This window comes from Monodelphis domestica, chromosome 4 (genome assembly GCF_027887165.1).
Source record: "Monodelphis domestica isolate mMonDom1 chromosome 4, mMonDom1.pri, whole genome shotgun sequence".
Taxonomy (NCBI): Eukaryota; Metazoa; Chordata; class Mammalia; order Didelphimorphia; family Didelphidae; genus Monodelphis; species Monodelphis domestica.
In genome coordinates this window covers 163,991,276-164,016,603 of record NC_077230.1, presented here as the reverse complement: position 1 = coordinate 164,016,603, position 25,328 = coordinate 163,991,276, and the positions used below count along the sequence as shown (strand labels likewise).

Below are 25,328 nucleotides of genomic sequence, written 5' to 3'. Positions count from 1 at the left end.
CTAGCCCCACATTCAATAGCAGTGCCTTGAAAATTATTATATTCTTTCTCTTCCCTTTCACTACCAAATATCTAGAAAAGTAGTTCTATAGTTAGCCGTCAATTCCCCTTCAACAACTTCTATTTGAACTCCTAATAATGCAGTTTCCCAGTTATAATACCCCAAAATAAATTTCTCTTCAAGTATAGTCAAGTCAATGATTAATAAACTCCTTCAAGAATTTTTTTGCTTTAAGGTCCACTCAAATCAATATTTTGGTGGCAGTAGAATGGTTATTTCCAAGATTATTCATAAAAATTTCAGAACCAGAGAAGGCATCAAGATGACAGCTTAGAGGTTTCAAAAATTCAAACCTCTGAAAACCCTTTCTAAAAGATTAAAAATTAAATGATCCTAGGGGACTGAAAAACAAAACTAACAGGACAGAGCCAAGGAACCCTCCTGCTGGACTAAACATTAAAAGTACGCCCCCCAAAATATTGAATTCTAGAACACTCAGGTTTAAGGGGAAGGAAGAAGGAAAGTCCCAGGACCTTTACGCTACCCAGAGCTCTGAGCCTCCATTAGTGGCTGGAATCTCTGGGGCAGGTAAGGGTCCTAGTCTGGAGGGAGTACATTGTGGGCAAAGTTGTGCCAAACTCAGAGCTCTGAACCCAGGCTGTGGGGAAGCAGTTGGAGAATAAGCTCAGAGCAGCCTAGACACTCCATATTGCCCGCCCACCTTTCCCAAGGTTTTGGCCTCAGGGCACATCCAGCTCTGCAAGTTCAACTCTACTGGGCTTAATTTTATCAAGCCATCATAGGGCACAGAAACTCAAGCTACAACACCCCTCCCACACAGACTGCTCTTATATCTACTACAATTTAAGTCCACAACTATTTTAATTCATTACAGTTTATGGCTCCAAATCTTTTAATTATCACAGTTCATATGTTAACAAATTACGGAGGGCAGAGGTCAATGAATTGGGCATGCAAATTAATAAATTGGAAAGTGAACAAATTAAAAATCATCAGATGAAAGGAGAAATTAATAAAATTGAAAGTCAAAGAACGATTTATTTAATAAATAAGACTAGAAGCTGGTACTTTGAAAAAAAAAACAAATAAAATAGACAAAGTACTCGTCAATCTAATTGAAAAAAGGAAAAAAAAACAAGAGGAAAAAGGAGACCTCGTCTCTAATGAAGAGAAAATGAAGGCAATCACTAAAAATTATTATGCCCAATCATATGGCAATAAATATGGCACTCTAGGTGATATGGATGAATATTTATGAAAATATAAATTGCCTAGATTAAGAGAAGAAAAAATAGACTACCTATACAACCCCATATCAGAAAAAGAAATTGAACAAGCCATAAAAGAACTCCCTCAGAAAAAATCCCCAGGACCAGATGGATTCACAAATGAATTCTATCAAACATTCAAAGAACAATTAATCTCAATATTATACAAACAATTACACAGAATAACCAAAAAAGGAGTTGTACCAAATTCCTTTTTACAACACAAATATGGTACTGATTCCAAAGCCAGGCAGGTCAAAAAGAGAGAAAGAAAACTACAGACCAATCTCCTTAATGAACACAGATGCAAAACTCTTAAATAGGATACTAGCAAAAAAACTCCAGCAAGTGATCACGAGGGTTATTCATTATGACCAGGTAGGATTTATACCAGGAAAGCAAGGATGGTTCAGTATTAGGAAAACCATCCACATAATTGACCATGTTAACAAGCAAACCGACAAAAATCACTGACCCATGAAGAATGGTCTGTTTTGGGATATATTTCCAACTCATTCTCATCAGCAGTTCATTATTTCTTAACCAGGTCAGAGTTCCCTTGACTTTCCATATCCATGTTCCTTATGAGGGCTCTCTACAACCTGAAGAAATAGCTCTTAATTGGCAGGAATCTTCTGGAATGGTTTCTGCAACTCCTTCCCAGAAAGAACTTATGGGACAAAGTACTGTTGGAAAATACCACCATTACTAATAAGATCTCCTAGCTGACTAGGTAGTAATCCTTATTCTCTGGGTGAAGTGAGAAAGAATTCTTATTTAGCACCTATTGAAGAAAGTGGCAGACTCTACAGAGACCTCGAAAGGGGCAAAAATTTGTCATTATACCCTTAATGAGGCTTAAAGGATTTCACAGAGATGTGGGGAATACTGAATGAAAAACATTGTTAATGAATGTGATAATAATTGTGAGGCACTTAGCCAGTGTCTGGCACACAGTAAGGGGTATATAAATGTTTTTGCTGTAGTTATTATTTCATATTCTAGAACAGATAACAGATTAGAGGTTTATGACCACTTAACTTTACTATAGATGATCCTGACCATAATGGAGAATCCTTGACTATGCCAAAGGTGTGTTGTACTGTGGACCTGATGTACTAGTGCTGCTCTTATTCATTGTCATCGCCTGAAGTCAATTTGGCTTCACTGTGACCTAGGACTCAGGCCTTCTGGATGGAGGAAAAGGCTATGATTCTGTAACATTAAATCAATTTCAACTAATAAATATGTTTTCCTTTTTCCACCTCTTCCTTTCCTCTTGTATTCCTACACCTGTCCTCACTACCATTTTGCTGAAGAAAATGAGAACGAAAATTAATCTCTTGGAACAAATATAGTCAGGTACAACAAATACCCACTCTGGGCATTTCTAAAAAATACATGAAACAATCATTAGCCTGAGTCTACCATCTCTCTCTTGTGAGTCTACCATCTCTATCTTATAATGGGTAGCTTGCTTCATCATCGTGATTTCATATTTTCTTCTATATTTTATTTATTCTTTTCAGTGTCATCAAATCTTTTGTTCTCTCTCTCTTTTAAACTTAGTTTTTTGTTTTTGTCTTCTATACTGTCTGTGCTAAATTCATTGCAACCATAAGATTAGAACTTTGTAGCAAAAGACCCCAAGTCATTTCTACTTCATCATTAAAACTTTCCAGAAAGATATCAGATATGATAAGATTTACCAGGATTTTCCAATTTCCCACCATATATGTTAGGATAATTCTTTCCCTAAAAGATAAAGAAGCAATTTCCAAAACTTGATCGACCCAGGGGCCTAGGAGTTCAAACATCTTCATCTGTATATTTTCCTGGTCACTTAAAGGCATACAACAGCATCTCCACACTCACGGTGTTGGAACTTCTAGATTAATCGAAGATGTCTCAAGATCATGCAAGTTATCACATCCTGTCCTGTTGACTAAATCATTTCCCAAACAGAGGCCAAAAGGGGTCATGTCTATTTGACCTAAGTGTTATAGTACCCATTTTAGGTATCTTTTTTTTTTTAAACAACTAAGTAAAGTTCCTTGTGATAGCTGTTTAATGACTGATAAATATCTCATTTCATTACAATACCAGACTTAAACTATCAGGAGTCTGGCCTGCATAAGGCCTGACTATTATGTGATGATTATTACATGACTATTATTCATGAGTTGTTGATCAAAGCTAAGGGAAATCTCCTATATTGATCAGATGCATGACAAAATCATATCATCCAATCTCAATTTGGCCCTCTCTGTAGTAAAGCAGTCTTTTTATTCCTTCTGAATTGATTATCTCTCTCCACAGAATCTCTTCTGAACCTTCTCCCTACTTTCTCTTTCCATTTTTCAAGACTTTGTACCTTAAGTCACTGAAAAAATTGAGGTCATTCTACATGAGTTCTTTATTCTCCCTTCCTTTACTTTGCTGAAATCACATCTCTTCCTTTACCTTCATTTTCTGACAACTTGGTCTTTTTCCTTGCAAAGGCCAACTCTTCCACCTGTATACATGATCCTACCCATTCTGGTGTTATCCAGAAGCCTATGTCCTCAATTCTCCTTTATTTCTGGTCCAATGACATATTACAATCAACTGGTACTTTCCTAACAAATTAAAACATGTTAAAATGTTCCTCATCTTAGTTAAAAAAAAAATTAAAAGAAATTCTATCTTAACTAGATCCTCCCTTTTAGCAATTATGTAGTGCTCCTCACTTTCTCAGTCAAATTCAATGAAATAGTTATCTACCCAGATGTCTCTCCCTTCCTCTTACTATTCTATATTTTATAATCTGGCTTACTGGAAATGCTCTTTTCAAGTTTATTAATTTGCCAAATATTTAAGTCTTCACAATCCTCTTCTTTTTGAACCTATCTGTTGCATTTGACTTTGCTGACTACCCTCTCTCCCTAGATCCACTCTGGATTTTTCCAACATTTCTCCTGGTTCTCCATCCTATTTGACTGATCCTTCTCCCTCTTTCCTAACTCATTACCCATATCATACCCTAGGTATCTATCAAGGGTACTCTTCTTTTGTATATTTAACTTCTTTGTATATTTGTACTCATTAAGTTTATATTGAAGCAGTATATATTTTTATGTGCATTTATTTTTTTCCTCTAGTAGACTGTAAACTCACTAAAAATAGAAGTGATTTCACTGTCTTATTTGCATCCTCAGCAATTAGCATGGGGTCTAGCAAATAGCAAACAATAAATACTTGCTGACTAATTATTGTCTTTAATATTATCAATCTCCTAGCTGATGTTGCCTTTAATTTACCACCTTTTCAAATAAACCTTCACAGAAATTTTCCCAATAGTCATCCTAATGTCTCTTTTTGATTATGCCATTCATTCAAAAGTTGTTAAATGGTTCCTCATAAGCTTCTAAAAATTTTCTGGGGTTCAAAATTCCCTTTCCAGGCTTATTTCAGATCCTTCATGGGAGTCAAATCAATCTATTTTTTATTCCCTCTACTGCCTAAAATAGAATCCCTATGACTCTGCCATCACCCTGTGTCTGGTGAATTTTCTCCTTTCAAAGCGCCAATCACCTATCATCTATCTCTCTGATTATGTCACTCTGGAAAAACTGATCTCAATTTTCAATTTTTCTGAACTTCCCCATAGGATTTATAGCACTATCCTTTATGACATGACTATTTGTATAGTTAATCTTCCCGCCCCCAGATCATTCTATAAATTGCTTTTAAATAAGTCTGTTAGAATTATCTTTATATCAAGAGCTAATATGGATATCTGTGATTATAAATAGATACCTGTCTTATGACAGTAATTTAGTAAATATTTGTTGAATTGAATCAAGCAGTACCTGCAATATTCTAATATTTCCCTCAAACCTTAAACTTCAGAATAGTTGATCCTCTAACTGTACAATAAGGAGAGAAGATAGAACTTTATGATAAAGTCTTTTAAAATTTAAAATCACTTAAATTCAAAACATACTTATATGTACAATATCACTATCAGATCTGAGATAGAGCAGTAAAACAAGCATGCAAGCTATAGCCTTAGTATTTTTTTAACATGCGATAAAATTGCTAACCAAGAGTTATCAAGTTTTTCTGCTTTTATCTGTTCAATTATTTGATGTTAATTTAGTGAGGGAAAAATGTAAGGAATACAATTTTAAGGATCTACATTAGTTAAGATAGAAAAAAGCTAACATTTTATTAAAAATATCTCACCTTGCCTTTAAAGTTTTGATAAAATTTGCCTATCATATATTCATTGGGGTACCCCAAGATCTTTATACTCTGAACAAGCTTAGGAGAACTTATATTTACACTTGTCTAACTTTGCTTGAAAATATCAAGTTATTAAGTTGGGAAAATTCAATTTCTCCAACCAAAATACATATTATTTTATGTAGCAAAATGCTTTTATAAAAAGGAGAAACATTATTAACTCTTTCAAACTGAACACAAAACATGACAGTAAAGCAAACTTATACAGGTTTTACAAACTATAAAACATCAGCTAACAAAATGAATATGCTTTGATTCACACAAACACAACAAATACAGCTTTGTCTACAAGTGAGTGAGACAGCCCTAGATATCTAGGCAATGTAAAAATATCTATAAAGGTCTTAAGTTAAATGGCTGCCAGTGTATGGATATGAAAACCAGCATTTCAGGTCTGCTTTACACATATTTTAGTGCATGCAAACAATATGCAATGCATAGCAAACAAAGACACCAATTACCATATATATGTGTGTTTTCTTACTTGCAGATGCATAAGTATCCTGTATCGTCAAATTCTGACTTGAACCTTGAGGAGGTCTACATTTCAGTCATCCCAATGTATTCAGGGATGTAAATACCTTATAATCAGAAAATGTGAATGGGTCAAGGAAAAAAATTTAAAGCACAACCAGAGTAACTAAAGTTACTGAAGAAAATTAATCTTTTTTTTTTTTAAATATTAATGAAAGAGGATGTTAAAGTACCTGCTCCTTCACAGAGGCAAGAATGGTAGTGGCTGTAGTTTCTGGTTCCATGCCTGGGTCTGTAGAGGCTTCCTGGCTAGTTTGTTGCAGCCCCTCCTCCACCAAAGGGGTCTGCTCAGGAGCTGGCATTCCTCCTGCAACCAAACAGTCAGTGTTAACACTTTCAGTCACTAGTGCTGAAATAGCACTTGAATTTAGAGATTAAGGATTGTTTATCACACTTTTATATGTGTACAGTAAAAAACATTTAACATACCCCAAAAAGGGCAAACAAAAATCCTCATAAACAAAATCCTGTCTTGCCCATTAATCAAGAAATACTCATTAATTCAAACAATTTCACACTAAAAAGGAATGTTTAAAAACTATGCCAAACAAATAATATGCCTACAGTATAATCAAGTTTGAAAGCAATATATACAAATTAAAAGACATCTGTTATTGAAGTTAATAACATTTAATAATTGTAATCTGAGTACATGATAGTGGTTTCCTTTAATATACAAATTATATAAAATTCTAAAGTTAGCAGCACCTTTAAGATGATCCAGACCACCTATTTCTTTTTACACATAAGAAAGAAATTTGAGATTCTAAGGAGATATTAACTGCCTAATACAAAACAGCAAGTAAGGCTCAGGTGTCCACAACCAGAAGTATCAGTGACAATGAATTTACCTACTGGTGTGTTGTCTCCAGCAATGCTCTATATCAAATCAAAACATGAGATACTGGATTAAATCAGTATTGATTCACTTAAGTTTATTACTGAAAAAACTTTGAATTAATATTGTTCCTATGTTTATCCTAGATGCAAAGACTATACTGAGTTCAACTATAGATGCTATATTTTTAAAAAAGAGACTGAAAAATTAGAGCATATAACCAGGACAGTAAGGGGATTTAAAGATTAAAAGGTGGGGATTTTTAACTAGGAGATATTGTGAGAATTTTGAATTTTAGGACAGGGTTGTCATATAGAAGGAAAAGAATCACTTATTTTTATTTAGCTTCAGAGTTCAAAATTAAGACAATGAGTAGAAGTTAAAGAAATGCAGATTTCAGCTGAATATAAACAAAACTTTTCTAATGGAACTAATAATGAAATAGCTTATAAAATAATGACTTTTTTCTCATTGTATCATTGAAGCACCACCAATCAAAAGCAACTAAAAAGAAAATAGGAAAGAATATTTAAAAAGATGCTGACATGAATTTAAAATTTATTGTGTTTGGTTAAGCTATAAAGAAATTGATAGAAATATGATTAAGTTTTGCAAGAAAACACGGAAGTAAATAGACTGATAGATGAAATGAGTCTGACTAATCATAATACATATGGCAGAGGGGAAAAGTTATAAGAAAGCAGAATTAGAGAGAAATTATACCTTAATCATAATGTGATTTACCAATCTTATCACTATTTTTAATGATAATGAGCATTTTAGATAGCTATTATCTGTAAACCTCAAATTTCCTTAGACTTATAATTGTTGAAAATTTCACCATTGGGATATTTCATACTTGGAAAATTTCTTACTGATAGTCTATTGGAATGGGAACCCCATTGGCATGGGAGGTTCCTTCTCTTCCCTTCTTAAGATTACTTTAGGACAGAAACCCTTTGCTGAACAATGGAAAGGACTTTGACCTATGCTTAAGCATAGAACAGGAATTTCTTTGAGTCTTGATTGATTTTAGAATTGATACAATGGAGATACTTGGAAAAATCTCCACCCTATTCAGTCCTAATAGGATTGAGTAAGGGCTGCAGCCTAGATCAAAATTTAATTATTCCAATCTCTACCATACTCAAGTTAACAGGATTTAGAAAGGGCTGTAGCAAAGGAGTATAGATTTAATCATTTGAAAATATGACCTTCAACAGACATGTGCAAAAGCCAGAAACCTCTGGGCGGTCCTGGGTTAAGCGAGAGCCTCCATTGACAGGGAAATTGATGAAGAGTGATTGGTAGATGTGAGGACTGAGGGGAGGCAACTTGGATGGTGTCCTTAAAGATAGGAGGGTCTGGAGACTCAGGGGAGAGGATTGAGTTTTGGTCGGTGTGGTTCCTGGGCTCTGAGGAAGCTTGCTCTGAAGGAAGCTGAAGGTGGGGGCCTCTGAGACTGTTTCTCCATTTTGGACACGTGAGTAATAGGGACTGATCTCCTTTCTTTGCCCCAGCTATCTAAGGGCTTGGGCCTTTTGGCCCAGCCTAAACAGAGAGGGTATTTAAGCCCTATTCCCTTCTCTCCCCTTTCTCTCTCTATATATATATCTAATTCCTTTCTTGCTCCTATTGTAATTAAACTCCAAAAAAGGCTGACGGCTGACTTGAGTTTTTCATTTAGGAATTACATAGCTGATTCCTTGGCGACCTTAAATTAATATATATCAGTCTTTTAAAGTGATTCCCTTGTAACATTGTGGCTGACCACACGGGAGTCTAAAGAATCCTCTCAATAAAACTTTTTCCTTGCCTTTTTACTATACTGTTTCACCACTTAGTTCTTTTTTTTTTTAACAAAAAAACTTGGCTTAAAGACACAGCTGCTAGAACACGTGAGTATAAAAAACTTTTTCTCTTTTCTCCTTAAGTTAAATTGGAATCAGCAGTTTTTTCTTTTTCTTCCCTTTAATCTTAAGGGACAGCTGGGTAGCTCAGCGGATTGAGAGCCAGCCCTAGAGGCAGAAGGTCCTGGGTTCAAATCGGACCTCAGATACTTCCCAGCTGTGTGACTCTGATAGACAGAAAACAGCTGTTTTTAAATCTCAGCAACAGGACTCTAAAGTCCTGGCTGGAAGAACTGTTTCTAAATATCCTTTCCCTTAAGGAACAACCTCCTGGATTAAAAAAAAAAAAAAAAAACCTGTGGAAAGTTTGTTGCTTTGCCCTGCTCCCCACGTGTTTTGTGAAATTACAAAATATACATATAAAAATGAGTACTACATTCTTTGACAATTATATGGCAGCTGAAGAAGTAGGGGCATTGAGGAATGAAGGATACCTCCAAATTTTTATATTAATAGGTACTGTCATTTTTGTACTCCTCAATACTATATTTAGAGATGAAAAAATAAAAAATATTGAGGATAAAATAAAACAAAATGAGGATAAAATAAAACAAAATAAGGATAAAATAAAACAAAATGAGGATAAAATAAAACAAAATGAGGATAAAATAGAAAATATTGAGGATAAAATAGAAAATGTTGAGGATAAAATAGAAAAAAATGAGGATAAAATAGAAAAAATTGAGGATACAATAGAAAAAATTGAGGATACAATAGAAAAAATTGAGGATAAAATAGGAAATATTGAGAATAAAATAGAAAAACTTGAGGATAAAATAGGAAATATTGAGAATAAAATAGGAAATATTGAGGATAAAATGGGAGATATGGAAGATAAAATAGGAAAAATTGAGGAAAAAATGCAAGCCCAATTAGAAGATCTAAAATGTTTCTTACAGGATCAATGGGCAAACACCCACTCTACCAGAAACAGACCTGTTTCTGAACCTTTGAATGAGGAAATTTCCTTCCCTGAAATAGAGATGGAAAACACCTTCCCTATAGCCCAGTTAACAGACTGCTTCTCTCGTGCAGTGCAAATCTTGTCTGAATTTAATCCCCAAAACCCTTCCCCTGCAATCCCAGCTTCTCATGTTCCTTCTCCTACAGAAAACCAAATTCCAATGCAAGGGAGATCTTGTCCTCCTAGAGAAACCTGTCCTTGTCAAACTGACCCACAGGTGCAAAATTCAACTAGAGGCCTGTTTCCTCTAAGAGAAGTACCTGAAATAGGACGAAATGGGGATGTGGTGACTTTAAGACATAGGATACCGTTTACTCCCCAAGAAATAAATGAATTTACACGAAATATCCCCACATATGAACAAGATCCTTTTCTAGTAACAAAAAAGATGGGAGACATATTTTTTCAATATAATCCGTCTTACAAGGACGTTGAGAGCTTACTACAGGCTTTTTTAAGTGAACGTGAAAAAAATAAAATAATTGCTCATGTCAACAAAACCCGGGGGCGTAATGCAGCACATTGGCCATCTCAGGATCCCGAATGGGACTATAATAATCCTGAGGACTATCTACAACTATACCGTTGTAGAGAGGCCATCCTCACGGCCATGAAGGAATGTGCGGACAGTACAGATAAGTGGATGGAACTGGAAAAAATTAAGCAAAAGGAAAACGAAACACCCTCCAGATTTATGGACAGAATTATCGAGTTTGGGGACAGATACTTAGATTGGGACTTAAATAAAGAGAATAGTTTAAGACAAGTTAGAAGAATCTTTGTAAATAATTCTTGCAAAGTAATTAAAAATTATTTTAAAACACAATGCCCAAGATGGTCAGATATGGACCTTGAAGAATTGCGAAAAACAGCTATATATGTTTTTAAGGGAAACGAAGAAAAGGAGAAAGAGAATAATGATGACATGGAGGAAATGAAGAAAAAAATGAGATGTGTAATAGATAGGATAACTAAATTAGAAAGTGGGCATGATAATGAACCAACGACAATTGCCCCTCTCCAGAAATCCAATTATCAATCCATTACTTGCCACTTCTGTGAGAAGAAGGGCCACAAAATGATGGAATGTAGAACCTTTCTTAAGATGTTTGGAAGGAATACACAGTTTAATAATGGTTTTAGAAATAATAACTATAGAAATTATGATAATGGTTATAGAAACCAAAATTCTAGAAATTATAATAATGACTATGGAAATAACTATAATGAATATAGAAATAAGAACTTTAGAAACCAGAATTATAGAAATAGGAATTGGGAATTTAATGACAATGCTCAAATTGAAGAAAATTTTAATGATAATACTCAACAATATATGAGAAATGGCGCTCGTCCAAAAATTACTCGAGGTACTAATGACCCTCAGAGAGGTGCCCTTCAGGAGGGTGCCCAGGGAACTTCCCAGTATAATAAAGATGATTCTTCTTAGATTGTATTGATTTTGTTGATATTAATTAACCTTTTTCAGTTTTTTTTCTCCTCTCCAAATAGTAGGAAAGATGAATAAAGAACTTAAGACTATGATTGGCAAATTATGCACTGAGACCCATTTAAAATGGCCTGAAATTCTCCCTCTGGCCCTATTTTATCTTAGAAGCAGGCCTAGAGGAGACTTACATATTTCACCGTTTGAGATGCTTTTTGGACATCCGCCTATACAGGCTAAGCCTTTCTCCCCGGCTTATACATCGCTATTAGGGGGAGATATTACTATTGCTTCCTATATACAGGAGTTACAGCACAAACTACGTGAACTTCATGAATCCGGAGCTGCAGTACAAGCTGGACCATTAGACTTTTCTCTGCATGACCTGAACCCAGGAGATAAAGTTTATATCAAGAATTTCAAGCGAACTGGAGCAACTGAACCTTCATGGGAAGGACCATTCCAAATATTGTTAACTACTCCAACATCTATAAAGATTGGAGAAAGAGACTCTTGGATTCACTGCTCACATGTGAAGAAAGCATCTTCTGCTGAGACTGATTAACTCTATCTTATCATATGAATTGTGACTCTATCTTATCATAAGAATTGGAGATAATAATCCATAGACAAATGGATGCTGTTTTTTTTCAAGAATATATTGAATTACTGATTTTTTTCTTATTTTTTCTTATTTCTTTTCTTTTCTTTTTTTTTATCAGAATATTTGATTTTTTTCTCATTTTTTGTACTGAAGGTACACATAATTAATATTAATATTTTTTTTCCCTGCAGTAATACAAGTTAATATATATACTCTTGCTATAATATCAATATATGCCTAAAAGCTTTAAACTATGGGAACCTGCCATTTATTGATAAAATATTATAGGACTGTGATTAATGTTTGTGTCTGATTCCAGGAAAAGGGATAAAAACAAGGAGCACAGACTAAACCTGAATAATGCCAATAGAGCACACATGAAATATTAAAGTGAGACTCAAGGTTGCGACGCTTAACTTATGTTTAAGTCGTAGGACTTCCTTGTATCTACACTCCTTTTGAAGTACTCAAACAAGTAAAAAGCTTGACTATCATGCTGGCTCCCTATATCCCTGAGGAAAAATCAGACAAGGGAATGACATTTCCCCATCAAAATAGAATTCTAATTCTTTTCTTCTTATATTATGGCAACTTCCTGTAGTCTTGGCTACAAATGGCTAAGTGAAATATTACTGCATTCTGTCCTACATACTTGTGGGATAGAAATTACTTTAAACTGGACCTATACAAGGTCTATTTTGAATTTTTCTTATGTTTTTGATTATTTTTCTATTCTTTTGATAATTGACACATACACCCCCATAACTGAACATTGCATTCTGAGCTAAACTTGATATATATATATTTTTTTTTAAATACTTACTTCAGGGGGGATTGTATTTTAATTTAAAATCTAAGAATTTTTGAATTTTTTTGTTTGAGATTTTATTTTTATAAAAATCCAAGACTTTTGTTTAAGATTTTACTTTTATAAAAAATTCAAAGATTTTGATTTTGTTCAAGAAAAGATCTTCAAGAAAGAAGCTTGAAACTTTTATATCCAGAGAATGAACTGTTGCAGAAAGATGCCAAAAACCTACACTTCATCAAGAAGATTAAGAATGAACTTTCGATGTGATTGATTGGACTGAACTTTTGATTGAACATTTATTGTAACATTTATGCCAAAAGGGACTGCCCCTAATTTGGCTTTCTGTCAATGCGCCTAGCAAACATTGGTTTTGCTTTCTTTTCTTTTCTATTTCCTCTCTCACTATTCTAATTTCTCCTAGAAAATTGAATATTGTGTATATCTTTAGTTAGAAGTGAATTTAGAACTACAAAATGATTATGTTAAATGATCAATGGGGAGACTAGTCTCCCAATGATCATCAGGGGGGATTGTAAACCTCAAATTTCCTTAGACTTATAATTGTTGAAAATTTCACCATTGGGATATTTCATACTTGGAAAATTTCTTACTGATAGTCTATTGGAATGGGAACCCCATTGGCATGGGAGGTTCCTTCTCTTCCCTTCTTAAGATTACTTTAGGACAGAAACCCTTTGCTGAACAATGGAAAGGACTTTGACCTATGCTTAAGCATAGAACAGGAATTTCTTTGAGTCTTGATTGATTTTAGAATTGATACAATGGAGATACTTGGAAAAATCTCCACCCTATTCAGTCCTAATAGGATTGAGTAAGGGCTGCAGCCTAGATCAAAATTTAATTATTCCAATCTCTACCATACTCAAGTTAACAGGATTTAGAAAGGGCTGTAGCAAAGGAGTATAGATTTAATCATTTGAAAATATGACCTTCAACAGACATGTGCAAAAGCCAGAAACCTCTGGGCGGTCCTGGGTTAAGCGAGAGCCTCCATTGACAGGGAAATTGATGAAGAGTGATTGGTAGATGTGAGGACTGAGGGGAGGCAACTTGGATGGTGTCCTTAAAGATAGGAGGGTCTGGAGACTCAGGGGAGAGGATTGAGTTTTGGTCGGTGTGGTTCCTGGGCTCTGAGGAAGCTTGCTCTGAAGGAAGCTGAAGGTGGGGGCCTCTGAGACTGTTTCTCCATTTTGGACACGTGAGTAATAGGGACTGATCTCCTTTCTTTGCCCCAGCTATCTAAGGGCTTGGGCCTTTTGGCCCAGCCTAAACAGAGAGGGTATTTAAGCCCTATTCCCTTCTCTCCCCTTTCTCTCTCTATATATATATCTAATTCCTTTCTTGCTCCTATTGTAATTAAACTCCAAAAAAGGCTGACGGCTGACTTGAGTTTTTCATTTAGGAATTACATAGCTGATTCCTTGGCGACCTTAAATTAATATATATCAGTCTTTTAAAGTGATTCCCTTGTAACATATCTATCACTATTACACTGTAATTAAATGTTCAAATGACCTTGAAGGCTTTACTTCTAAAATACAGTGAACAAAAATAAGGAAAAGAAGGAGTACACTATTGGTACACTATTTGATTCCTTCTGGACAAACATGATTTAGCACACAAAGAAATGTAGGATGCACTATTAAAATATACTTCATGTTCATAATTGATTATAGTCTTTTAACTTAAAGTAGGATGAATGTAAGTTACAAAAAAGCAAATAGTGACAAAATAGGTAGGGGAAAACCGATGTGGCAATGAGTGGAAAAAGAAAAACTCCTTAGATCTTCCTAATGTATCATAAATGGAATGAATATAAGATCACAAAATGCTATCATGACAAATCCTAAGATAACTGGTAAATATGTATTGTTATATTCCAATATATTAGTAACTACTGAGGAACTCCTTAAAAATAAATTTTAGCTAGTTGGCTTTTTTTCCCCCAAGAAGACAATAGCACTCAAGAGTTTATTAAAAGAATGGAAAACCAGAATGGAAAATAGTGCTGAAATTTTTAACTGTTGATGATGAACTAAATGAAAGAGAATAAGCTGCAAATGAATAAGGGTATTAAAAAGAGTGGTGACATGAAAACATGAGCTTAAAACTTCAACAAGAGAACTTGGGTTTGATATAAAGGAATCAGTCATTGAAAAGTGCCTAAGGTCTGGAATAAGGCAAACTGAAAAGCAGAAACTTTCTAAATATCTCTTTAACAAGCAACAACATCAGCAACTTCAGGTCTGACTCTGACTATAACCAGTTGCCTCTCAGCCTCTTGCTATTGCATTAATTCTCTGCTGAATTTTCCTAAAAGTACAGTAATACTTCTAAAATTCAGCACTGGAAATTATGCTACTTTCCATCTGTTTCTAAGCAATATTATTCTTTAATAATACCACTAAATCAATAATGCTTAGTTTATTCAAAATCTAATTTTCATAAATCAATTTTCGCTTAAAAGAAAAAGTTCACAAAAACATTTAATTGTAATATCAATGTACTGAATATAACGGGAGGGAAAAGAGGTTTACATATATTTCATTTTTACTCTGAGAAAGAAAAGAGATTAAATGTATAACAATGGAAAATGTTATGAGAGAGAGATGAATGACCTTTAAAGATAGGCAAAAGATCAATGAAGAGAAACATTGCTAAGGGAGACAAATAACAATATACATATAGGGGGTAAGTAGGTTGCTCAGTGGACAGAGAACATGGAGATGGGAGGTCCTGGATTCAAATTTGACCTCACACTTCATAGTTGTGTGACCCAGGACAAGTCACTTAACCCCACTTCCCAAGCCCTTATTGCCTTGGAACCAAAGACCAGTGATTCTAAGATGAAAGATAACGATTAAAAAAAAAAAAAAGAATATTATTGCAGAAAAATAAAATAAAGTCAACAAAAAAATGAATGCTTAAAGTATATTATTAGGAAATAAAGAAGAAATGTTAAATTTAAATTTGAAAACCTTCACAATCTAAAAGAGTGTGGGAATAAAGCATCACTGGCCCAATAATGACATTAATTTTAAGGATAAACAAGAAATTATGAGCTAAATATAACCTGTTATTTAAAGAAAAGTATAGAGTGGCATAAATGTGAACTGATAACAACCATTCTGAAGAGTAATATGGAACCAAGCTCAAAGGGCCAAAAAATTATGTATACTCTTTCACCTGGCAATATCTCTACTTCACCTATATCCCAAAGAGATCTGAAATAAGGGGAAAGGATTTATGTGTACCAAAATACTTTTAGCAGCTGTTTTTGCAGTGTTAAAGAAAAGGAAACTGCAGAATTGTCCATCACTGAGGGTACATGTTGTGGCAAATGGCTGTAATGGAATATTAATTGTGTTATAAGAAAATAAAAATAGGGTAAGTTCAGAAAAACACGAAAAGACATATGAACTGATGGAAAGTGAAATGAGTAGAACCTGCAGAAGTGTATTCACTAACAGAAATATTATAACATGATCAACTGTAAAAGACTAAAACATAATTAGCAAAGCAAAGTTTGAAGAAATCCCCAATGAAAATGCTATCTACCATGAAAAGGACCCCTTGGAGTTCAAGCACAGATTAAATCATGTCATCTTCTACTTATTTCCTTTATGAGATTTTTACTATATGTGATATGTATCTTCTATCACAACATGAGCAATATGGAAATATGTATATATGAAAGCTTTGTTGTAACTCATAGCAAAGTATTTACTGCTTGGCAGGTGGGGGGTAGAACACAAAGGAGAAATATGAATCCTAAAATGTCAGAAAACAATTATTAAAAAATGATCCTAAATGTAACTGAAAAAAAATTTTTAAACATAAAGTGAAGCCATAGATTTAAGATGGTTAAGGAAAATCAAATCTTAATGAAAAATTTTTTATTTGTTTATTATTTATTTATTATTTATTTTTATTACAACACTGAATAACTTCCTTAACAACTATCAAAAAACAAGTATAACCTTAACCCCTATGCTAAATGTCTTTTGGTGAGGAGTTGGAGAAGAAATGTAATCTAAATATATTATGAAAATATGACATGTATTACACACAAAGACATTTGTCATCTCATTAAGGAGGCAAAACATAAAACTTTAGAACAAGACATCAGATATACACAACTTAACATCATGCCACTTCTATGAAAAAACAATGTTAACAATGGGTAACCAACCCAAAGATATCATATATTATATAATAAAGTATCACAAAAACTAAGAACAAAAGCCTTATATGTAGTAAAACAAAACAAATTCTCACATTGTTTGTGTCCAAAACTGTGTCTCATCTTACATCTTAAATCCATCATCATTCCTCTGACTAAATATGGCTTAGCATATATCATTATTAGTTCTTGAAATCAAGATTGGTTACTACCCTGATCAGAGTTCTTATATCTTTTAAATGTTGTTATTGTTGAAACTGTTCTCCTGGTTATGTTATACATTATACATTACATCAATTCATATGTCAGTTAGGTTTTTCTAGACTCATCTCTTTCACCATTTCTTATACCTAAAGAACATTATATTATATTCATAAATATTTTCAAGCATACTCAGATGAGAATCCCTTCAGTGTGCAGTTACTGATCACTAAAACTTGCTTTACTTTTTAACTTTCTATTAACTTTTACTTCACACACACACACACACACACAGACTGATGAGTAAAGAGCAGCATACTTAGAATAGTAACTTTGTGGGGATAGTTCAAAACTGCTTTCCAGAATGCCTAAAAAATTTCACCTACATTAGTATGTTTATTTTCCAATACCTTCTCCAACACTTGTCATCTGCTTCTTTTGTAATCTGATGGGTTGGAATGAGAGAGCACTTTAAAATTCATTTCTCTAATTTTCAAAAATTTTATTAATGATGACTTGGATTTTTTTTCTTTTGAAAACTTATTTATTCTTTTGACAGTCTATCTATTAGGAATGATTCTTAGTTTTATGGATTTGAATCATTTCTGACATATCTTGAAAATGAGCTCTTTGTCAAAGAAATGTGCCAAAAAAAAATTTTTTCCCCCATTTACTCATCTCCTTCCTAACTTCATCTGCATTGGTTTTATGTATAATATTTTTTATTTTTATGTAATCAAAATTGTCTATTTTACTTTCTGTAATACTCTCCAACTCGTTTTTGGTCTTATCCCTAACCCACAGATCCTTAAATAGATTTCTTCCTTATTCTTCTAATGTGGTTATTATATGACTTTTATATTTAAGTCAGGAGTTCTTAATTTGTGCCATAGATTTCTCTGGTAATCTAGTGAAATTTTTTTGGACAAATAAAATCAAATATGTAGGAATATAACACAAAACAATTAATTTTTAAAAATTATCAACTATTTTCAAAAAAGTAAATAAAGGGATCTTATTTGTGTAAGTAACTTACCCATTTATAACTAATCTTTCTATATGATCTGAGTTGTTGGTAATTTCAGCCAGACTGCTTTTTATTTTCCCAACATTAACCCCACTATGGGAGTCTTTGGTCTTACACATCATATTCTCCATATACTAGGCTACTAGATTCAATCCCATCTATATATTTTACACTTAATCTATTCTACTAATTGATACCTATTTTTAACAAGTATTGCATCATTTTGATGACTATTGCTTTATAGTATATTTGGGATCTGATATTACTAGGCCCTTTTCCTTTGATTTTGCTTTTCATTTATCCTGTGAGATTTTGGACCTTTAGTTCCTATGGATGAATGCCATTAATTTTTCCAACTATATAAAATTATACTTCAATAATTTGATTGGTATTGCAATAAAAAGGTAAAGTTTTATTATTAGTTCAGCCCACCTATAACAATTAATATTTTTTCAATTATTTAGATGTATTTTCATAAATTGTTTTGTAGCTATATTTATATATTGCATATTAAAATTTCCAACTAAGGGATAATTGATAACTTTGGAGAAGTCAGTTTGATTTGAAAGATAAAGTCAGAGGTCAGATTATAGAGTTTAGAAAGGAGAACTGGAAAAGTAAGGGGCACCAATTTTAAATAACTTTTCTTTTTTTCCCCAGGTTTGAGTTGAGTATCCCTGTCACCATCATGGTTTTTTCTTGTGGAATTTGTTTTTTTTCCTTTTGTTTTATTTTTTGGCTAATTCTTCCAATCTTATTTCTTGATATTAGATTTTTAGTTAGGGCCAGGCTGTGCTCATTTCTAGAGGGATAGGTGAACCAAATATGTACAGATTGTATCCTTTTGACTCCTGCTGCTGTTTTCTTGGGTTGTTGAATAGTCTATTATTACAGAACCACAAGGATGATATAGTCCCTCAGATGGAACAGTCCCTTGCTTTTATCTTTTAATCATGTCTACTTTTATGTTTACCATGGTTGAGATTTTTTATTATAACACCTCCTTTCTAAAACTGTCTAAAGCACAATAAATTTTCCTTAATCTTCTAATCTCATTTCTCAAATTTCTAATTTTAACCCTATATGAATGTTCAAGTATTTCCAGTATACAAGACTTTGTTTTTAGTTTATCTTCTTTTGTATATCAATTCAATCAATTTTTTAATAATTGTATACAGCGTTCAAAAGTCTTAATGTAGCTTTACACTATGAAAGGAAAAAGATACACCAAGATGCTCTATATTTCCATTGATCATATTGACTCGTTTTCCTTTCTTTACCTTCTGAAGAGAATAGAGATAGAAAAAGAAACATGATCAATACCAATGATCTATGACTAAAGTCATCTGATTTCTACTACATTGCCTTTATTCTCTTTCCTCAATTGCTAACATTTATGTATATCTTTAAGATTTGCAAAGTGCCATACATGTATCTCATTTGATACTAAAAAAAAAATGTTTAAGTAATCTGCTCAGGATCATGCAGCTAGCAATAAACAGGAAGGTGTTCATGATTCTAGGACTAGTGCTCTATCCATTATGTCATCAAGATGTCACAAACTGCAAATACTTGTTCTTAAATTTTCTGAAGTTGAAGTTTGTGGTCCTTATATTCCCCACTTTGAAAATTGCTTTTAAGCTTACACTATTTAAATCTTCAATTGTTTTGGAATTTGATATATTGCTGAATCAAATCTAAATGTGTGCATGTTGCATATGTACCATATGTACCATAAAAGTGAGTACCCTCAATCCCTATTTATATTGTTAAATTAGCAATGACCCTTAAAATGATGAGAACACTTTAGAAAAGTTAAATTATTCTCTTTTCATTAACCAATAGGCACTTTATCATCTTTAGTCATTCAAGTTGATGAAATGTAATTAGATTTTTAGATTTTTCTTGACTACTGTGTTTGCATTTTCAGTTTTTACACTGACCTTTTCGTTAGGAATTTATTCTATTAAAGGTATTTTAAAAATGACTTAGTATTCAGACTATGAGATGAAGATGGATAAATCAATTAGTTTCATCATTCTATATCTTGGATTACCATAACATTTAGGCAATGAACAGACCTCAAATTTTATAGGAAGAATTCCTATGTATACACAAGATGGCAGAGTATAGACAGGAAAAAGCTCAAACTGTTCTGAGAATCTTCTCCAACCAACCTTAAAATAATGCTTCAAAACAAATATTAGCCATACAGCACTAACCAGGGGATAGAGGAGTGTGTAAATTTTCATGCAGAAAATAACTTGAAAAGTAGGCAGAAATGGTGTGGTTCACTATAGTGAGAGGGGAGTATTATGTGTAAATCAAAACTGTTATTAATAAGCTAAAGCTGTTATATTAAACCTATTTTGTAGAGAGTTATTAGGAGGGTTAAACTATTGAGCAGGTGGTTGATAAACATCCTGAAGCCATTTGATACAACTGTTATTTATTATCAGGAGAACCTATGCTAAGTGATGAACCTTAAATTGATAATGAACTCAACTTAAATCCAAAACTACCAGAAACCAACTGTCAAGAGAGTGAACCTGAACAGCTCAGGACTCTTCTTCCCTCAAATCTAAATGGTAGACAGTCCAGCTGTTTAATTTTTTGTGCATAGTAATTATAGTTTATTTGAATTAATATCTTTAGGTTTTTAATTCTATAGAGTATAAAAATAGATTTTATTTATGTAGAGTACAGTATGAGTTTTGTGATTCAGTAACTGTAAACATTTATAATTGTATATCATTTTATTTTTGCATATTGCAAGAATCATTTTGCTTTCTTTCTCTCTTTACTTCTCACTGTTTAAAATATGGAGTATAGGATAGTTTTGGTTGAAACATCCATTGGGGAGATTGATCTCCCAACAGACGGGGGGGGGGGGGGGTGGTTCTTAATTTCTCCCCTTTTCTCTTTAAGAGTCAAGGAAGCAAAAAGATTTCTGAGTAAGAGCCCCCCTGCTGTGCAAACTGTTAGTATCTGACAATTAGAAGGGTATGGCTGAGGTTACAGCTGTCAGTTAGAAAGAGGCTTTTTGTCTCTGGGCTCCCTGGGGAAAGAAGTGTGTGGCTCTTTCTCTCTCTGGGACTATTGGAGTCAGAGAAACGGATTTAAAGGCCTTAACAGCCTTATTGATTATTGATTATCTTGGTTAGATAGGTAGCTAGATAGGGGGTATATTATTAGTCAGAATAGAAAAGTTAGGCTGGAGCCTGGCTCTGGCAGAAGGCACTGCCCTCAAAGGCACATAGATTTAGGGTGGTTTAGAAAAATTTTAGTTAGGATTGGGATCTTAGGTATAGTTATAAGCTATTATTAAGATTACTCTCACTTTCTTCCTTTCTATTTCTTATCTGTAATTTCCTAATGATAAACTAAGTGTTTTGTGTCAAAGAAACTGCTCTACTGAATTTTGTTCAAACTCCTACCCCAAAAATTTAACCCTTCACAGTACAGAATAATATTTCACACTCTATACCAAGACAGGGTCAAAATGGGTATATGATTTAGACATAAAGGGTGAACCATAAGAAAATTAGGGGAACACAGAATACTTAACTTTTTAAGATTCATGGAGAAGGAAGAAATAACCATTGTAAGATGTAAAATTAATAATTTTTATTATATTAAAATAAAATTTTTTGTACAAATAAAATCAATGTAACCAAGAAAAGAAGGGAAACAACCAGGAAAAAAAAACTGTTTCATAGTAAATTTCTCTGATAAAAGTCTAATTTCTCAAATTTATAGAGAACTAAGTCAAATTTAAAAGAATATAAGCCATTCTCCAATTGACAAATGGTCAAAGAATATGAACAAGCAGTTTCCAGATGGAGACATCAATACAATCAATAATCAAATGAAAAAATGTTTTAAATTGGTGTGTGGTGAAATGCAAATTAAAGCAACTTTGGGGAACCACCTAACACTTATCAGATTTAGCCAATATTACCATCAAGTAATAAATGTTGGAGGGGATGTGGCAAAATTGGGACACATATATTGTTGATGGAATTGTACACTAATCGAACCATTCTGGAGGGTAATTAGGAACAATGTCCAAAAGGCTATATAATTGTGCATACCCTTTGATCATACAATGCCACTGCTAGGTTTGTATACCAAAGAGGTCATAAAGAGATTGGTGGAGGGGAGTGTGGGGAAGGGAATGGAGGGGGGAGGACAAATTTGTGCAAAGGTATTTGTGGCAGCTTATTTTGTGGTGGCAAGAAGTTGGAAATTGAGAGGATGTGAATCAATTGGGTAATGGCTATACAAATTGTGGTATGTAATGGTGATGTAATACTATTGAGCAATGGGACATATTAAGCAGAATGATTTCAGAGAGGGCTTGAAAGACCTACATCAAATGATATAAAGTAAAATAAGCAGATACAGGAGAACACTGTACATAGTAATAGCAATACTATATGATCATCAACAGTGAGGGACTTGACTACTCTTAGAAATGCAGGGATCAAGGACAATTATGAAGAACTTAAAACAAAGAATGCTATCCACCTTCATAGAAAGAACTGTTGGAGTTGGAACACAGATCAAAGCATACTATTTTTCTTATTAATTTATGTTTTTATTTTGGGGTTGTGGTATGAGTATCCTCTTACAATAGTGATTCAATATGGAAGTAAGTTTTATATGAGATACATATAAACCAAGATCAAATTGCTTGCCATTTCAAAGAGGGGGAAGGGAAGGGTGGAAGGGAGTCTTTTGGGACCTTATAATTTTGGGAAAACCTATGTTAAAAATTGTTATTACATATAATTGGGAAAATAAAATCTTTTTAAAAATTAAAAAACGAAAACAAGCCCATGGGAGATGTCTTGTTGAAGATGAACCTTTAAGAGGGGTGTGTGTGTGTGTGTGTGTGTGTGTGTTTCACCAAGTTTGTTTTACCAAGTTTGAGTTATTGAATTAAGTTGAACATTTTATAAATTCATTTGCATATGAAGCAAAAACTCTCTTATGATGCCTGATGAATAGAATTTCAAAACTAAAAACAGGGAATGATGCTCAAATATTAGAATATAAAAAGTACTAAATCTATTAGCACAAAAATGGATGAATATCATATATGAAAGAATCTGATCAGTTAAGTTGTCTAAGAGATGATGGAAGATAAATGAACTCAACAAAATCTTATAATATCTATAACAAATAAACATTTACTAAAAGTTTATCACTATACAGCAAAGATAAATGTTTTATTTTTCATGAAACTGGAACCATTAAAGAGAATGAAACACAAAATACTAGGAAATTGGAATGTGCCTGAAAAGATTAAAAAAAAAAAACTTGAGAACCATATGGAATCTAACACTTGAAAAGTGGCAAATATAACTCAAAATTAGATTTGGAAATATTCTAGAAATAGAAACATTACCAAAATTAGTTTACAGGAGACAGCAATCTCAGGATTTAGCATAGAGTGCGCCCCAAACCCATGGTTTCTTGAAATAACATTGGCAATAATTTTTTCAAAACTTTACAAATTTAAATGAATAATGATTGTGAACAAGAAAGTAAGTAGGTTACTTATACACATAGTATGTCACATAGTATGTCACTTATACACATAGTAAGTCAAAAATTTTGGTGAAATTTTAAGCTATTAAAGATAAACTAAAACCAAGACATTTTCAGATTCTTGTAGTTAGTTGTCTTTTCAAATTAAAACAGAAACTACAATAAAATTGTATGTGGTCTAGTTAATGAATGACCATGATTCTAATCAATGATCAATTTCCTATAAAATATGAGGCAAGAGCAAATACATTAAACAACTCAGGAGGCAAAAATTAAAAAATATTAAAATGTGAAATGCTCAAAAGGCTTTAGAAAAACAAGAACATTAATGTATGATTAGTAAATCTGTGAATCTGCCTAACTATGCTCCAAGGTTTCCAAACTTTCCATAATTTTAACTCAACTAAATAACTAACTATTCCAAAGAGATCAAAGAAAGAGGGAAAGGACCAGTATGTACTAAAATATTTATAGCAGCTGTTTTTATAGTAAACACAAATTAGAAGCTTGAGCACCTATTGTAGAATCTGTAAACAATATATGGTATATAAATTGAATATCATTGGGCCATATGAAATGATGAAATTAATAATTTCTAAAGAAAATGGAAGTCTTCTATAATCTAATAGAGAATGAAGAGAACAAGAATAGGGAGCCATATATACAATATCAGCATTATAGAAGAGTTCAGAACCCCAGAACCCCAATTATTGTAGCCATAAATGGAGAATCCATAGGATTGAAGATGGAATCACACTACTTATCTCCTGCCAAAAGGTCAATGAATTAAAAATATATATATATATATATATATATATGGAATGGTCAATGTAAAGATCTGTTTTACTGAAGTATGTACTGGGGGGTGGGGGTGGTTTTCAAAGTAATTTACAAAAAGAAAATATAAGAAGATGAACCTCCTTCCCTTCGTCCCTTCTTTGCAGAGGTGGAAAACTATGGATTCAAACACAACATTGCATATATTGTCAAATAATTACATTGCTTAGTTTAGGTCAATTGTTTGCCATCCTTTTATTTGTTCTTTTTAGGAGAATGCTGCTTAATTGTGTGTGGGGGGAGGTAAATCAGGTTTAAAAATGAAATTAATTTAAAACACAGAAGATATTAATAAATAAAAATATTTTTAAACCTATCACCCAAGTTTGAAACTTTGGTTTCAAATTATGCTCTTTTTTACTCCCTCATTTTCACATTTAATGAATTACATTATGAGATAGGAAATTTACAGAAGATTTTATGAGGAAAAACACATTGAATCAATGGACTCTCAATTTTAGCTCTTGTAATGACTGATATTTAAGACTAGACAGCATATCTCCATATATGTAACATATGTTCAGTCAAGAAGAGACAGTGGAATTCCCTTAACTATAACAAATACCTAGAGAATTTGGTGTTCCTTATAGTTTATATGCCTAATGGCAGTCTAAATAATATTGGGTGAATATAATGCCCTAATACATGCTTTGAAGCATCAATCAGGATAAAGAAAGTGATAATGAGAATTGGTTACCTCAGTCTCAGGAATTTTGCCAGGCCTAATACTGGCAATAAACTCTCCCATTTAATTTCTGATCTTTATTACCTTTAATAAAGTTTCTTTGTGTTTATCTGGTTGGGACTCTCATTGTCCTA

General features: G+C 33.1%; 1 protein-coding gene across 22 annotated transcripts in view; it reads right to left on the bottom strand.

Annotated features, from left to right (window-relative positions):
- Positions 1 to 25,328, bottom strand: part of PKP4 (plakophilin 4) — a 285,178-nt gene that overhangs the window by 177,040 nt on the left and 82,810 nt on the right. For 19 of the 22 annotated variants that reach the window (XM_001366119.5, XM_056793891.1, XM_001366181.5 and 16 more), the window contains one exon: positions 6,284 to 6,417. In XM_001366119.5, coding sequence (XP_001366156.2) covers positions 6,284 to 6,412 — 129 coding nt within the window. In that variant the 5' untranslated portion in view covers positions 6,413 to 6,417. Of the gene's footprint in view, positions 1 to 6,060; positions 6,158 to 6,283; positions 6,418 to 25,328 lie in introns of those variants that run through there. The other 3 variants (XM_007494201.2, XM_056793894.1, XM_056793896.1) reach the window with 3 other exon arrangements.